This window comes from Stegostoma tigrinum, chromosome 18 (genome assembly GCF_030684315.1).
Source record: "Stegostoma tigrinum isolate sSteTig4 chromosome 18, sSteTig4.hap1, whole genome shotgun sequence".
In the NCBI taxonomy this organism is placed as follows: Eukaryota; Metazoa; Chordata; class Chondrichthyes; order Orectolobiformes; family Stegostomatidae; genus Stegostoma; species Stegostoma tigrinum.
The window spans coordinates 314,942-333,368 of record NC_081371.1 but is presented as its reverse complement, the minus strand read 5'-3'; the positions used below and the strand labels follow the sequence as shown (position 1 = coordinate 333,368).

Genomic DNA, 18,427 nt, shown 5'->3' with positions numbered 1-18,427 from the left:
GCTCAAGCTGTTTTCTTTGGAGCAGAAAAGGTTGTGAGGCAACCTAATGGACACGTATAAGATTATGAGGAGTATGGGCTAGGTGGATAGAAAGCAACTGTTCTCCTTAGTTGAAGGGTCAATGACACTTTTAAGATGAAGGGCTGAATGCTTAGAGGGACTTGAAGAAAACTTATTACACTCAGAGTGTACTAGGTATCGTGAATCCACTGCCCGGGAGGGTATTTGAGGAAGTTAGCCTCACAACCTTTACAAAGCATTTGGATGAGTACTTGAAGGTGCTCTAACATTCAAAACTATATTGGCCTAGTACTTGAATGTAAGACTACTGGAGTCAATTATTTTGCGTCTGTCTTCACTAGAGAGGAAACAAACAGCATTCTGGAAAGGGCTGTTAATCAAGAGTCTGAACTGAAGGGAGTAACTTTAAAAAAAAATTACAATTACCAAAGAAATAATAGAGTAAACTGTTAGAATTATAAATTGGCAAATCCTTTGGTTCTGATGGATTTCCCCCTTGTGCCTTCATGAAAAGAATCTTGTGAGATACTGATGTTTGGTTTTAACTTTCCAAAACTTATTAGATTTGGGGAAGGCTTTAAAAAGGTAATGTGATTTCTTTATTCTACAAGAGAGGGAGGCAGAAAGCAGGAAACTTACAAGTCAGTTAGCTCAGTATCTATCAGAGGGAAAATATTAGAAGCTATTATTAAATACCTTACTACAGGGCACTAGAACAGGTTCAAGTTAAAGAGGCAGAGCCAACATAGTTTTGTCAAAGGGAAATCATGTTTAACCAATTTGGTGGAGCTCTTTGAAGAAGTAACGTGTACTGTCAATGAAGGGGTACCAACATTGTATTTAGCAAGCATTTGATAAGGAGCCATATCAAAGGTTAATGTGGAAAATAAAAGCTCATGGTGTAGGGAGAGACAGTGGCATGAATAAAATATTGGCTGGCTAAGAGGAAGCTGAGAAATAGGTTTTCCTCAGGTTAGCAGAATGTTCTGAATGGTGTACCACAGAGGTTGATGCTGGGGCTCCAACTCTTCACAATTTATGTGAATGATCAAACGTATGGTGGCTAAATTTGCTCATGACACAAAGCCAGGTAGAAAAAGGAGTTGAGAAGTGGACGTTAAGAGCCCACAAAGGGATATAGATGGGTTATGGGATTGGACAAAGATCTGGCAAATGAAGCACAACATGGAAAAATGTGAAATCGTCCATTTGGCAGCAAGAATAAAAAGGCATGTTATTTGAATGGTGAGCAGTGTCATGAGCTCTGAGATGGGTGTCTTAATGGATGAATTGCAGAAAGTTAGTGCGCAGGTATAGCAAGTAACTTTTCGTTATTCACTCACATGATGAGGGTGTCACTGGGCTAGTCCAGCATTTATTACCCATTCCAAGAGGGCAGCTAAAAGTCAACTACAGAGGGTCTGAAGTCACATGTGGGCCAAACCAGATAAGGAAGGCAGTTTCTTTCCCTAAAGGACACTAGTGACTCAAATCAGTTATTCCTGACAACTGATAATGGACTCAAGGTCAACATTAGACTCTTGATCCCTGACTTATAAGAAAATTCAAATTCTACCTAATATGGTTGAATTCAAACCCGGATCCCCAGCGCACTACCTTAGATGTTCTATTATTCTCTGGATTGATAGACCAGCGATAATACCACTAGGCTATCTCCTCTCCTAATAGTAATTAGATCAGTTAATAGATTGTGACGGTTTATAGAGGGGAATTGAATGTAAGGGTACGGAGGTTACGCTTCAGCTATACAGGGCTTGGTGAGACAGTTTCTGGTGTTACGAAGTTGTGTGCAATGCTAATGAATTGGAAGGCAAAAAGTTAGAAGTTGTTTTTAAAAAGTAATGCGTAGTCCCTTTAAGACAGAGAGAGAGTGCTTTTTTAAGCTTAGAGATTTATACATAAAATGTCTGCAAGCAGCTGCAGAGAGTTGCTGAATAGAAACATGCGTATCGAAGGGTTATACTGTTAGTAGGCAAAGCAGCATTTTTACCAAGACAACAGGTTTTTGAATTTAGCCAATTAATTTAAACCAGGCCCCAGATATTGAAGGTCAATTGAATTTAAATCTGATGGTGTTGACAACCCAGGAACAATCCTAATAAGAAATGCGCAAGTCATCAAGGGTATTTAAAAAAGGGCATTTGGAATTGGAAAATCAGGAGGGAGAGCCAACTGTCAGCCAAGATATAAGCTCCTTGCTCTCACTAGAAATCATTAAGCTCTAAGAAAGCACCATTCTAACTATCAAAGGTACCACGGCACTTCTAGTTAAGAGTCTTTACAGAGAAAGCATCCATTAGAGCAGAATCAGTGGAAGAAAAACATTTATGACTTGCGAACGACAGAAAAAAGACTGGAGAAGGCAGTGTTCCAGAAGACACAGTCTGTGCAAACTTGGAGAGATTAAGTTTTTATTTATTGTTGTCTTATTAATTGGGTTTATCTAAGTAGGACTTGTGTTTATTTGAACAGCATTCCAGTGGAATTTAGTTCAGTTAGGGAATAATTAGTACTTTGGGGGGAAGATTGTTAAGTTTGTTAGTAATTCTGTTAATTTGTTCATTACTAAGGTTAAATGAATAAATAGTTACCTGTTATTTGTAAAGTGGATCAGGGACTTTCTTTCTTTCAACTGCTCTTTTAAGAGATTTCCAGGGGAAAGGCAATCTTCTCTAAGTGTTTTGATGGCAATTATCAGAAGGGAACCTCTACTTCCGTTCATAACAGACTGTGTTTCAATTTTAATTAACAGAGGGCTTCTGCCTCCCCTTCATAACACTAGAGTACTGTACACATTCCACCCCAACCTTCAGTTCACCTGGGCCATCTCCAGCACATCCCTCACCTTCCTGGACCTCTCAGTCTCCATCTCAGGCAACCAGCTTGTAACTGATGTCCATTTCAAGCCCACCGACTCCCACAGCTACCTAGAATACACCTCTTCCCACCCACCCTCCTGCAAAAATTCCATCCCCTATTCCCAATTCCTCCGCCTCCGCCGCATCTGCTCCCACGATAAGACATTCCACTCCCGCACATCCCAGATGTCCAAGTTCTTTAAGGACCGCAACTTTCCCCCCACGGTGATTGAGAACGCCCTTGACCGCGTCTCCCGCATTTCCCGCGACACATCCCTCACACCCCGCCCCCGCCACAACCGCCCCAAGAGGATCCCCCTCGTTCTCACACACCACCCTACCAACCTCCGGATACAACGCATTATCCTCCGACACTTCCGCCATTTACAATCCGACCCCACCACCCAAGACATTTTTCCATCCCCTCCCCTGTCTGCTTTCCGGAGAGACCACTCTCTCCGTGACTCCCTTGTTCGCTCCACACTGCCCTCCAACCCCACCACACCCGGCACCTTCCCCTGCAACCGCAGGAAATGCTACACTTGTCCCCACACCTCCTCCCTCACCCCCATCCCAGGCCCCAAGATGACATTCCACATTAAGCAGAGGTTCACCTGCACATCTGCCAATGTGGTATACTGCATCCACTGTACCCGGTGCGGCTTCCTCTACATTGGGGAAACCAAGCGGAGGCTTGGGGACCGCTTTGCAGAACACCTCCGCTCAGTTCGCAACAAACAACTGCACCTCCCAGTCGCAAACCATTTCCACTCCCCCTCCCATTCTCTTGATGACATGTCCATCATGGGCCTCCTGCACTGCCACAATGATGCCACCCGAAGGTTGCAGGAACAGCAACTCATATTCCGCCTGGGAACCCTGCAGCCATATGGTATCAATGTGGACTTCACCAGTTTCAAAATCTCCCCTTCCCCTACTGCATCCCTAAACCAGCCCAGTTCATCCCCTCCCCCCACTGCACCACACAACCAGCCCAGCTCTTCCCCCCCACCCACTGCATCCCAAAACCAGTCCAACCTGTCTCTGCCTCCCTAACCGGTTCTTCCTCTCACCCATCCCTTCCTCCCACCCCAAGCCGCACCCCCAGCTACCTACTAACCTCATCCCACCTCCTTGACCTGTCCGTCTTCCCTGGACTGACCTATCCCCTCCCTACCTCCCCACTTACACCCTCTCCACCTATCTTCTTTACTCTCCATCTTCGGTCCGCCTCCCCCTCTCTCCCTATTTATTCCAGTTCCCTCCCCCCATCCCCCTCTCTGATGAAGGGTCTAGGCCCGAAACATCAGCTTTTGTGCTCCTGAGATGCTGCTTGGCCTGCTGTGTTCATCCAGCCTCACATTTTATTATCTTGGAATCTCCAGCATCTGCAGTTCCCATTATCTCTCTCTTACCTAAGGAATGATGTTTTATGCACTGAAAGCAGCTCAGCGAAGGTTTACTAAAATAAAACCTGGCATGACCAGATTAACTTAGGAGGCAATATCCTCTAGGGTTTAAAAGAGTCAGAGATGACTTAATTTAAACACAAAATCCTGATGGGGCTTGAACAGGTGGATATAGAAAAGATGCTCCCTCTTGTGGGAGAATCTAGAAACAAAATCAGAGATCACCCACTTAAGACAGAAATGAGGGAAAACATATTCTCCCAAGAGGGTTGTTTGTCTTTGGAATTCCTTTCCTCACAAGGCAGTAAATGAAGACTCTTCAAACATTTCTAAGGGAGAGATAGGCAGACTTTGATTACCAAAGGACGAAAGATTATCGGTGCAATGCAAGATTGTGAGATTGGAGTTAAAATACATGAGCTAGGATCTAATTGAAATCAAAATAGGCTCGAAGTGGTGAGCCTTTTTACAACTTCTTACAAATCGATGTCTGATTTTATTGAGTGACTAGCTCGATGTCAAATTTCTTAGCAGTCTGTTAACCTCCGGGATGTTAACAGTGGGGGATTGAGTGATGGTAATGCCTGGTAAAAGTACAGCCACCATTGTCTCAGAGGACCACAGGCTCCTATCAATACAGAGGTATGACGAGTGCTGGTTTAGCCTCAATTAGGCAAGGGATGAGGGTGAGAAGGCGGGGCCTTCATGGTAACCTCAGCCACAACAGGAATTGAATCCATACTGATGGTGTCAGTCCAAAATATTTTTGGCAGATGTGATCAAGAAAAATCCCAAAGCATTTTATGAGCAAGAGAATTACCAGAGAAAGAATGGGACCTATTAAAGATCAGAAGTGCAATACGTGCATATAGCCAGTTGATGTGGGTGAGGTCTTAAGTGAATATATCTCATCTGTATTCACTGAGGAGAAAGACATATTAACTGGGAATTTCAGTCAGGATGGTGTCGGTCCAGAACATGTTAAGGTTAATAAAGAGGTATAAAGGCGCATAAATCCCAAAGGCCTGAAGAGATGTATCCCAGGCTGCTATGGGAGATAAGGGAAAAGATTGTTGGAGCCCTGGCAGAGAGATTTAATACTTAGCCGGCCGCAGGTTTAGTATCAGACAACGAGAGGATAGCTAATGTTTTTCCTTTGTTCAAGAAGGGCAGAAAGGATAGACCAGGTTAGTTTGATGTAAGTGGTAGGGAAATTTTTGGATATTAATAGATATTAATGCCTCGTTTGTGAAGGTAGAAGATATAAATTGGTAAGTTTGCAGATGAAAGGAAAATTGGTGGCACAACTGACAGTGAGGAGGATGGTCTCAGGCTACAGTTTGATATTGATCAGCTGGTAAATTGGCAGAGCAATGACAGATGGAATCTAATCGTGATAAGTGAGTGGTGAAGAATTTTGGGAATTCTAATTAGGGAAGGGTATACACAACAAATGGTAGGTCCCTGAGATGACTGAGCCACAAAAAAAACTTTGATGCACAGACATACACAGGTAGACAAGGTGATGAAGGAGCCATACTGGGTGCTTGCCTTAATTAGCCAGGGTGTAGCATACACGAGCACCCAAGTCTTGTTGCAACGTCAAGAGCATCAGTGATGCCACTGATGGAAGAACAGAAGACAGCATTTTAAGGTGAAGAGCAAATAGTCTGAAGAACAACGAACAATGAAAATTACATTACAGGAACAGGCCCTTTGGCCCTCCAAGTCCGCACCAATCCAGATCCTCTATCTAAACCTGTCGCCTATTTTCCAAGGATCTGTAGCCCTCTGCTCCCTGCCCATTCATGTATCTGTCTAGATCAATCTTAAATAATGTTGTCGGGCCCGCCTCTAACACCTCTGATGGCAACGCATTCCTGGCACCCACCACCCTCTGTGTAAAGAACATTCCATGCATATCTCCGTTAAACTTTTCCCCTCTCACCTTGAAATCGTGACCCTTAGTAACTGAGTCCCCCACTCTTGGGGGGAGAAAAGCTTCTTGCTATCCACTCTGTCTATACCTCTCATGATTTTGTAGACCTTAATCAAGCTCCCCCCTCAACATCCATCTTTCTAATGTAAATAATCCTAACCTACTCAACCTCTCTTCATAGTTAGCGCCCTCCATAGTAAGCAACATCCTGGTGAACCTCCTCTGCACCCTCACCAAAGCATACACATCCTTTTGGTAATGTGGCGACCAGAAAATCTATGCAGTATTCCAATGTGGTCAAACCATCCTATACAATTACAGCAACTCTTGTACTCTATACCCCGTCCGATGAATGAAAGCATGCCGTATGCCTTCTTGACCACTCCTTCCACCTGCATTGCCACCTTCAGCGTACAATGGACCTGAACACCCAGATTTCTCTGTGCAACAATTTTCCCCAGGGCTTTTCTATTAACAGTATAGTTTGCTCTTGAATCGCATCTTCCAAAATGCATCACCTCGCATTTGCCTGGATTGAACTCCATCCGCCATTTCTCTGCCCAACTCTCCAATCTATCTATATTCTGCTGCATTCTCCGACAGTCCCCTTCACGATCTGCTACTCCACTAGTCTCAGTGTCATCAGCAAACTTGCTAATCAGACCATCTATACCTTCCTCCAGATCATTTATGGATATCACAAACAACAGTGGTCCCAACACGGATCCCTGGAACACCACTGGTCACAGTTCTCCATTTTGAGAAACTCCCTTCCACTACAACTCTCTGTCTCCTGTTGCCCAGCCAGTTCTCTATTCTTCTACCTAGTATACCCTGGAACCCATGCGTCTTCACTTCCTCCATCAGCCTACCATGGGGAACCCTATGAAACGCCTGACTGAAGTCCATGTACATGACATCCATAGCCCTTTTCTCATCTATCAACTTTGTAACCTCCTCAAAGAATTCTATTAAGTTGGTAAGACATGATTCCCTGTACAAGGCCACGCTGCCTTTCACTATAAGCCCATTTTCTTCCAAATGTAAATACATCTTATCCCTCAGTAGCTTCCCCACCACTGACATTAGGCTCACTGGTCTATAATTACCTGGATTATCCTTGCTACCCTTCTTAAACAAGGGGACAACATCAGCAATTCTCCACTCATCTGGGACCTCACCTGTGCTCAAGGATGCTGCAAAGATATCTGTTAAGGTCCCAGCTATTTCCTCTCTTGCTTCCCTCAGCAACCTGGGATAGATCCCATCCAGACCTGGGCACTTGTCCACCCTGATGCCTTTTAGAATACCCAACACTTCCCCCTGCCTTATGCTGACTTGACTGAGAGTAATCAAACATCTATCCCTAACCTTAACATCCGTCATGTCACTCTCCTCAGTGAATACTGACGCAAAGTACTCATTAACTATCTCACTCATTTTCTCGGACTCTTCGCACAACTTCCCTCCTTTGTCCCTTAGTGGGCCAACCCTTTCTCTGGCTACCCTCTTGCTCCTTATGTACAAATAAAAGGCTTTGGGATTTTCCTTAATCCTGTTTAACCAAGATATTTCATGACCCCTTTTAGCCCTCTTAATTCCTCATTTCAGATTGATCCTACCTTCCCCGAAATTCTTCCAAAGATTCGTCTGTTTTCAGTCACCTAGACCTTATATATGCTTACTTTTCCCTCTTTGCTAGTTTCACAATTTCACCTGTCATCCATGGTTCCCCAATCTTGCCCTTTCTATCCCTCATTTTCACAGGGACACGCCTGTCCTACATTCTAATCAACCTCTCTTTGAAAGCCTCCCACATACCAAATGTGAATTTACCCTCAAACAGCTGCTCCCAAGCCACATTCCCCAGCTCCTGCTGAATTTTGCTATAGTTGGTCATCCCCCAATTTACCATTCTTCCATTAGGACCACTCTCGTTTTTGTCCATGAGTATGATAAAACTTACGGAATTGTGATCACTGTTCCCAAAGTAATCCCCCACTGCAACTTCAACGACCTGGCCAGGCTCTTTCCCCAACACCAGGTCCAGTATGGCCCCTTCATGAGTTTGGACTATTTACATACTGCTCTATAAAACCCTCCTGGATGCTCCTTACAAATTCTGCTCCATCTAGACTCTGAACACTGAGTGAATCCCAATCAATGTAGGGAAAAATAAAATCTCCCAGCACCACCACCCTGTTGCTCCTACATCTTTCCATAATCTGTCTACATATTTGAACCTCTGTCTCACGCTTGCTGCTGGCAGGCCTGTAGTACAGCCCAACAATGTTATCGCGCCCTTCCTATTTCTGAGTTCTGCCCATATCGCCTGACTGCTCGAGTCCTACAAATTGCCCTCCTTCAGCATAGCTGTGATATCCTCTTTGACCAGTAATGCAACTCTTCCACCCCTTTTACTTCCCTCTCTATCCTGCCTGAAGCATCTATATCCTGGGATATTTAGTTGCAAATCTTGCCTTTCCCTCAGCCAAATCTCAGTAATAGCAATAACATCATACTCCCAGGTCCTAATCCAAGCCCTAAGTTCATCTGCCTTACCTACTACACTTCTCGCATGAAAGCAAATGTACCTCAGACCACCTGTCTGTTTGCTTTCATCATCTGCTCTCTGCCTACTCTTCCTCTTAGTCACACTGACTTCATTATCTAGTTCCTTACAGGCTTTAGTTACTATCTCCTTACTATAAACTAACCTACTCTTTTGGTTCCCATCCCCGTCACATTAGTTTAAACCCTCCCCAACAGCATTAGCAAAAGCACCAACCAGGACATTGGTTCCCGTCTTGGCAGGTGTAGACCGTCCGATTTGTAATCATCCGAACTCCCCCAGAACCGGTCCCAATGTCCCAAAACACTGAACCCCTCCCTCCTGCACCATCTCTCATGCCACTCATTTATCCTGCCTATTCTTTCATGTCTAGTCTGACTAGCATGTGGCACTGGTAGCAATCCTGAGATTACTACCTCTCAGGTCCTAATTTTTAACTTGGCTCCTAACTCCCTAAATCCTGCTCGTAGGATCTCATCCCATTTAATACCTATATCTTTGGTACCTGTATGGACCATGACCGTTGGTTGTTCACCCTCCGCCTTCAGAATGTCCTGCAGTCAATCTGAGACATCCCTGACTCGTGCACCAGGGAGGCAACATACCATTTGGGAGTCTTGTCTTTGACCACAGAACCGTCTATCTACTCCCCTTATAATAGAATCCCCTATGACCATGGCCCTTCCACTCTTTTTCCCGCCCTTCTGTATAGCTGAGTCAGCCACTATGTGATGAACCTGGCTACTGCTGCCCTCCCCTGGCAAGCCATCTGCCCCAACAGTATCTTGGAGGGAGATGACCGCAGGGGACACCTGCACTGCCTTCTTGCTTTGTCTCTGCCTTTTGGTCACCCATTCCCTTTCTCCCTCAGCATCCTAATCTGCAGTGTGACCAATTTGCTAAATGTGCAATCCACGACTTTCTCAGCATCGCAGATGCTCCAAAGTGAGTCCATCCGCAGCTCCAGAGCGATCATGCGGTCTAACAAGAGCTGCAGCTGAACATACTTCCTGTACGTGAAGGAGTCAGGGATTTCAGCCACGTCCCTGAGCTCCTACATTGAGGAAGAGGAGCATAACACGGGTCTGGGATCTCCTGCCATTTTTATTCTTAAGCTTAGCGTGGTCCTACTATAATATCAAATAATTGATAAATGAAATGAAAAAAAAATTACCAAACACTTTACCTACCATCACATGATAAAATAAAGGAAAAAGAAAAACCTTAGCTTATTAACACACCACAGAGGCTTTATTTTTTGATTTGAGGAGGAGGGCAGGTAGGTGAGACACTACATGTAGGGTTTAGCTGCTGCACGAATATATCAGTTCACTCACCTTCCCAGAGTGCAATTTGACCACTCCAACTCAGCTCTGCTGCCGAAATGAAAAACTTACCTTTGCAGTGAGGTCCTTGCTCTCATTGTTCCTGTTGCTGCTGCAAAAATGGAGGGATCTGAGAATTTCTTTTTAACCCAGAGGGTGATAGAAATATGGAGCACACTGCCTGGGAAGTTGGTGGAAGCAGTACTCTCGCAATATTTAAGTAGCATCTGGATGAGTACTTCAACTGTCAGGGCATACTGGGTTATGGACCGCATGGAGGGTTTGGTGTAATTTGTTACTTGTTGGTTGGCAGAGACTTGGTGGATCAAAGGGCCTGTTTTTATTCTGTATGACTCTGCTGTATGTTAGCAAAGGAGGCCATTCAGTGGGTGGAATGAAAAGGCGTGTGGCAGTGATAGAGGACAGTCGAGACAGGATATAGATAGAACAAGGTGTGGAACTGGCTGAACACAGCAGGCCAGGCAGCATGTGAGGAACAGGAAAGCTGACGTTTCGGGTCTGGGCCCTTCTTCAGAAATGGGGGAGGGGAAGGGGGCTCTGAAATAAATAGACAGAGGGGGAGGCGATGATAGAAGGTGGATATTGGAGCAGATAGATAGAGAGAAGACTGACTGGACAAGAAGGTGGGGATGAAGCCAGTAAAGGTGTGTGTAGGTAGGAAGTTGGGATGGCAGGAAGTGAGGAGCGTGGGGCGGGTAGATGGAAGGGAAGACAGACAGGTCAAGGAGGCGGGGATGAGGTTAACATCAATGAATACCACTCACGCCTGGACACAGAACAGTTTTTCTATCGCCTCCGCGCTTATTGCTCTAATTGCAAGTCTAACCACCTTGACCCCTTCTGATTCACCAGTGACCCCACCTCCTGTCTCCAACGCACCCCATCCTTCTGGACACCACCCCAAGGCTTCCGACCCTCCCTCGACCTCTTTATCTCTAACTGCCATCACAACATCAATCGCCTCAACCTCTCCACTCCCCTCACTCACTCCAACATCTCCCCCACAGAATGTGCAGCCCTCCACTCTAACTCTAACCTCACTATAAAACCCGCAGACAAGGAAGGCGCAGTTGTGGTGTGGCGCACTGACCTCTACTTTGCTGAGGCCAGGTGCCAACTCTCTGACATCTCCTCCTCCTGTTCCCTTGATCATAACCCCACCCTGATCACCGAAACATCATTCCCCAGACCATCCATAACCTCAACACCTCAGGTGACTTCCCACCTACAGCCTCAATCCTCATCATTCCCCACCCCACACTGCCCGTTTCTATCTCCTTCCCAAAATCCATAAACCTGGCTGCCCTGTTCGACCCATTGTCTCTGCTTGCTCCTGTCCCACCGAACTTACCTCCACTTGTCTCAATTCCATTTTCTCCCCTCTGGTCCAGGAACTCCCCACCTATGTCCATGACACCACCCACGCCCTCCACCTCCTCCAAAACTTCCGATTGCCTGCCTTCAACACCTCATCTTCACCATGAATGTCCAGTCCGTCTTTACTTGCATTCCTCATGCAGATGGCCTAAACACCCTCTGCTTCTTCCTCTCCCGCAGGCCTGACCAGTTCTTCTCCACTGACACCCTTATCCTCCTAACCAAACCCATCCTTACCCTAAACAACTTCTCCTTCAAGTCCTCCCACTTCCGACAGTCAAAAGGTGTGGCCATGGGTACCTGCATGGGCCCAAGCTATGCCTGCCTCTTTGCAGGATACGTGGAACAATCCCTCTTCTACAGTTAGACTGGCCTTATCCCCTCCTCTTCCTCCATTACATCGATGACTGTATCAGCCCCGCCTCGTGCTCCCACGAGGAGCTTGAACAGTTCATCCACTTTACTAATACCTTCCAACCCAACCTTAAGTTCACCTGGACCATCTCTGATACCTCTCTCTCTTTCCTGGACATCTCTGTCTCAATCGCTGGTAACCACCTGGAAACGGATATCTATTTCAAACCCACCAACTTCCACAGCTACCCAGACGATACCTCCTTTCACCCACCTTTCTGCAAGAATGCTATCCCCTATTCCCAATTCCTTTGCCTCCATGGCATCTGCTCTCAAGATGAGGCGTTCCACTCCCGGTCATCCCAGATGTCCTCATTTTTCAAGGACTGCAATTTCCGCCCACAGTGATCAAAAATGCCCTTGACCACATCTCTTGTGTTTCCCGCACCTCAGCCCTCACACCTCCTCCCTGCAGTAATAACAAAGACAGAATTCCCCTTGTCCTCACATATCACCCATCAACCTCGGATTCAACGTATCATTCTCTGCCACTTCTGCCACCTGCAATTCAACCCCACTACCAAGGATATACTTCCCTCCCAACCCTTATCTGCCTTCCAGAGGGACCGTGCTCTCTGCGACCCTCTCGTTCGCTCCACACTCCCCACTAGCCCCACCACACCCATCACCTTTCCCTGCAACCCACTGCACCTGCCCCTATACATCCCTCCTCATCTGCATCCCAGGCCACAAGAAAACCTTCCATATTAAACAGATATTCACCTGCACATCTGCTCATGTGGTATATTGTATCCGCTGTTCACGACGTGGCCTCCTCTACATTGGGGAAACCGATCGGAGAATTGGAGACCGCTTTGTGGACCACCTGCGCTCGGTTCGTGACAAATGACAATACCTCCCAGTTAACTCGCCCTTCCATTCCTTGGACGCCTTGTCCATCCTGGGCCTCCTCCAGTGCCAAAATAGGGCCACCAAAAACTGGAGGAACAGCACCTCATATTCCGCCTGGGAGCCCTACAACTCAATGGCCTCAATGTGAACTTTACAAGCTTCAAAATCTCCCCATTCCCGACCTCGTTCCAAGTCCAGCACCCCTCCTTGTCCCTGCCTCCTCTGCCTGTCCATCTTTTCTCCCACCTATCTGCTCCTCCCACCTCACTGATCAAACCCCACCCCCACTTCCTACCTACACTCACCCTACCTCTACTAGCCTCATTCCTGCCCCCTTGACTTGCCCACCCTCCCTCCCACCTACCCGTCCCTGCATTCTCACTAACCAACCCCCATCCCAAGTCCCTACCTACATGCACCTTTACTGGCTTCATCCCTGCCTCCTTGATCTGTCAGTCTTCTCTTCACCTATCTGCTCCACTATCCACCTTCTACCATCGTCTCCCCCTTCCCTATTTATTTCAGAGCCCCCTTTCCCTCCGTCATTTCTGAACAATGGTCCGACCTGAAATGTCAGCTTTCCTGCTCCTCTGATGCTGCCTGGCCAGCTGTGTTCATCCAGCTCCATACCTTGTTATCTCAGATCCCAGCATCAGCAGTTCCTACTTTCTCAGGGTATAGATGGATGTATTCCCAACAAATACACATTCAACTGAGAAATAAAACTTCAAAGGAGAAGGAATACATCCATTGTTGAGGGAAAGTTTTTGAAAACAGCAAAGAAGGACAGTGGGAGAAAATGGGACATAGAAGTAAGTCAGTAAGAATTATAAAATACACTCAGATGGCTTCTATAAATATGTGAAAGGAAAAAGAACATCAATAGTAATACTGGTTCCTTAAGGACAAGACTGGAAATATCTGAAGATTCATCAATGGACTTGAAAATTTTATCAGCGCAGATGCTGCGTTTCTCCAGCAATTTCTGGTTTAGTGTGATTCAGATCTCCAAGATCTGCAGTTCTTTGTTTTAATTAAGGAGATACCACAATGGGTAAAACATTCATCGAAAAACCATATGAGAAATTTAAAATAATTAAAATTTGCAAAATTTACAGAAAAATTAACAGAACCAAAGACCAAATAGCCCAGGAACTGATGATCTCTATCCAAATACTCAAAATGAGAAAGAAGGTAACAGCCATACATTGGCTGTTTCTGTGCCTAAAATTTCCTAGATTTTGGAATTTCTGGACTGGAAGCAACCAAAGTGACATTTCTAGTCAGATTCTGAGATCAAAAATAAAGTGAAACATGTGGTTGGGGTGAGATAGGAGCTAAGAACAACAAACAGGGAATAAACCAAGGATATAAGCCACTGCAGGACTACAGACCTTCCATGCTATTTATCCATGCCTCGATTAAATCCCTTGCCCCCATAGCTTTGAGATATTATGCATTTTTTATTAAAACTGATTACAAAGAACTTATTTTTAGAATACATCTGCAATTGGATTTTACTAATACAAGAACAAAAAAAGACCTGTTTCTTCACTCAGTCTATGAACTAACTGCATTACCTTGTGTGGAGGCTCCCTGTGAAAGTATGTGACTGTTTCAGCTTCAGGACCAACAAGTGCCAAGAGGTGTTGCATCTTTTTCCGATCTTCCAGCTCCCTGCAATTACCACATTTGACAAAATGCGAGCCTGTCAATACAGAGCTTTGAGATTGTTCAGTTCTATTTTCAATAGGATATGGATAGTACTTGTGATGGATACCTCCATTCACATCTCCTTCTAACTGCAGTACAGCTTTTTTATACATCTTTTACTCCATCCAATCACGGCAATTTATTCAAAACCCGTTTCCTACCTGATTTTTAGCCGGTCATTTTCGGCATAGAGTCTCAGTGAGTGTTCGCGTTCCTGAAAGAGATAAACCTGCATGTCGCTAAGCGCTTTCTGCAGCTCCTCAATTTCCTCTTCCCTCTGCCGCATCTCCCACTGGAGCTTATGCTGAAAAAATAAAAATATCCCAAAACATCAGAAAACTTAAGCATAAAACAGTTTGGAGATTGACAGCAAGCTTAGCAACACTAACAAAGAGTAAAGTTAAGCAACTGTTAGTAAAAAAGGAACATGGACTAATTCATACACCATAAACTCCGTTACTTCCCCTGATTTCTGTCCTGGAACTTAATGTTGCCAATAAATTCCCCACAACTGACTGAATGACAATCATAACAGCATAGAAAGAGTCATCAATATTTTCACTGGTTCTTACAAAGAAATTTCCAATTTGTAAAACTTCTCTCGTCTATCCCCAGAGCTCTTTCAATGACATAGCCAATTCCATTTTAAAAATGCCTATTAAATTTGATTCTGTCACCCAATCTCTCTCTCGTTCTGTTTACCTGTTGATTTGACTGGACTGTCTCCTGATGTCTTATTGGACTATAAGATTGCTCATGTTCTCTACCCACCTCTCTCCCACAGTGGCTTTCTCACTCTCCTCTCCGTCCTCTTCCGAAGAGATTTCTCCTGGGTTTGGTCCACTTTTGCAGCCTTTCAAATTCCATGGTCAAATTTTCATGTCAGTCTCCATAACAGAGGCATACTGATAGCTTTAAATGGTCAGATGCATCAGGACACACAATGCTGTTTTTCTTTATAACTGCAGAGCAATATGGGTCGTGCATTTGTTTTGCTGCTGTTTCGCATCAACGTCACCTTCCACCGGTATGTTCCCACATTACTCTCATGTTGCTCTCAGGCCAGGCCTGAAAGGCTGGTTCTTAAATCAACGTGTTCCATAGATGCTTCACTACTCCAGAAAGCAATACACCTCACCAGATACCAGATGTTCAGCAATAAATGAGGTCAGTACTTGGGAAGTGGTACCAGTAAGTCTAGGACAGAATAGGCTGGTCAAACAGAGGAGGGGTAGGAGAGTTTGAACAGCCTTTTGTTTTAGACCTTTTTTGTGAGGTGTTTGACTATTGATATTGCAGCATGAAGATTTGAATGCTCCCTGCCTAACCTCTTATTGTCAAACATAGGATGTTTAGATATCAGAACTGCCAAAACTTCCCCAAAGTGAACTGAAAAGTGGCCTTGATCGATGACTTCAGAGAATCTACCAAGAAGTATTCCTCTATGTTTGGGGAACAACGCAGAGTTGGATTCTGTAGGATCTTTCTCATCAGACAAATCATTAAGTTTTTACAGGTTGAAATACTGTACACTCCTAAGTTCCTACATTAATTAATAAAATGGTTAAAATAACTTACATAAAAATGAAAACTATCATTTAAATGTAAATAACATACTGAATAGTCATAAAGTTGCACAGCACAGAAACAGACCCCTCGCACATCTCATCCATGCTGACCAGATATCGTAAATTAATATTGTTCCATTTAGGCAATTTTTTATTATCAACAGGAGCACAGATAAAAGAACAGGAAAACGGAGTTAAACTTAACTTCTTTGCCAGCATTATAAGTTGTACCATTTGACCTTCTTAAGTTTTCCAATGTTTCCATAGTTTATGTTAAGGACAGAGTGACTGTGCACTTGCAAAAAATTCAAGCTGCGAAGAATTTGTAAAAGATGGCTCAATTCTAATAAACTCATTTCAACTTTGATGACATAATTAAAGTAGAAGAGTAAACATCTATGGATACCATTCAAGGTAAGAATTTCAAAGGACGCTGACAAGTTCGTACAGTGGGTGGAACAGGTGGCAGATAAAATTCAATGGCAAGAAATGCGAGATGATGCATCTTGGTGGACAGAATATTGTCTGTTTATATCCTTTTCCAAAGGGCGTGTAGGAGCAGAGACAGACCTGGGTGTAGATGTATAAACCTAATTAAAGATGGCAGGACAGAGTAGTAAATAAAGCATGCTAGGCTTTATCAATAGAGACAGACAGTACAAGAACAGGGAGGTTGCACTGAATTTGTACGTCACTAGTTAAACTGCATTGGGGTTCTGCATATGGTTCTGGCTGCCACACTTCAGGAAGGATGTGAACACTTTGCAGACAGTGCAGGATAGGTTTATGAGAATGGTTCCAGTGATACCCCAGAGAACACACCTCCAGTGATAAGAAACACTGATTACAAAGCAAAATTGTGGGACTGTTTTTCTTTGAGAGGAGAAGGTTCAGAGGAAACTTGAAGCAGTTTTAAAAATGACAAGCAGTCTGGACTGAGTAGATAGGAAGAAACTGTTCCCTCTCGTAAAGGAATCAAGAATGAAGAGGCACAGATTTATGGGATTTTGCAACAGAAGCAAATGTGATATGCGAGAAATATTTACACACAGCAAGTAGTTAGGGTACGGAAAACACTGCTAGGAAATGTACTGCAGGGAGGTTCAACTGAGACATTCAAAAGGATATCGGATAACTGTTTCTATCTAAATAACATACTGGGTTAAAAGAAAATGGGAAAAGGATGGCATATGTTTATTAGGAGAACCAGCACAGTCGTGAAGGTCTGAAAGATCTCCATCTGCACTGTAGCAATTCTATGATTCTGAGTGGGTGAACAGCGACCCTGATAACTGTGAAGTTATCCATTTTGATGTAGTACAGGATTGACCAAACGTTACTCAAAAAGTGAAAAGCTAGAACTATGGAGAAATTAGAAACTTGGAGGTCCACACAAAGATCATTAAAGCATACTAAATCATGTCCAAAAGAAAATCAAAACATTTTAATGGAATAGTAACCCTTGTTATGAGGGGGAGATTATTGTGCTGCAGAATGTTTAATCCTTGAAGCTCTGGTTAAAATTAGGAGAAATAACAAACCAGGCCTGCATTCCTGTGAATTTAGATGCTTCTGCAATGATTAGGTTGATGTTTTCAAAATCTTGAGAGAAATTGTCAGGATAGAGACAGAAAATTTTTCCTACGAAGATATCAAGACGATGATGATGATGTAAGAGATGATGTAATTTTAAAGTCCAAGTCAGCCCATTCAGAATAGCTCACAAATCTTTACAGTGCAAAAAGTACACATCATGTATGCACCAGGTCTCCAAGTAAACATTTCACTCAGCACCATTCTCTACCTTCTTCCGACAACACTGCACATTTTCCTTTCTCAGATTCTTGTCTGATACTTTTAAAAAGCCTTGAGTGATCCTATCTCCACCACACTCTCAACCAGTACATTCTAGGCCCTAAACACTTATTAGATGGAAAAAAAATCATTGTGGCAAATTACTTTAAGTCTGTGCACTCTCATTTGTGATCCCTCGATGAACGCAGTGAATGTCTTCCTTTGTGCGCAAGACCCCTCTTGATGTTAAACACAATCTCCAAGTCATCTCCTTGTTTGAGGAAAACAGTCCTAACTTCTCTGATATATCTTATTATCATCCCTGGAAAGACTCTTGCAAATTTTGCATGTTTAGATGACTTGTATCCCAGGCTCCTATGGGGGGACAAGGAAGGAAAATGTTGGGGCCCTTACCCAAATTTTAAAGTCCCCTCTGGCTGAGGGAGAGGTGCCAGGGGACTGGGGTAAACTATTGCCGGTCCACAGTTCAAGAGAAGTGTTTGAGATAAACCAGGGTATTCGAATACAGCAAGTCACATCATT

General features: G+C 44.2%; 1 protein-coding gene across 3 annotated transcripts in view; it reads right to left on the bottom strand.

The window, feature by feature from the left end:
* ccdc77 (coiled-coil domain containing 77) overlaps positions 1-18,427 on the bottom strand; it is a 97,140-nt gene that overhangs the window by 46,628 nt on the left and 32,085 nt on the right. For all 3 annotated transcript variants that reach the window (XM_048549594.2, XM_048549595.2, XM_059652255.1), the window contains 2 exons: positions 14,684-14,826; positions 14,390-14,486 (listed from right to left, as the gene is read on the bottom strand). In XM_048549594.2, coding sequence (XP_048405551.1) covers positions 14,390-14,486; positions 14,684-14,826 — 240 coding nt within the window. The remainder of the gene's footprint in view (positions 1-14,389; positions 14,487-14,683; positions 14,827-18,427) is intronic.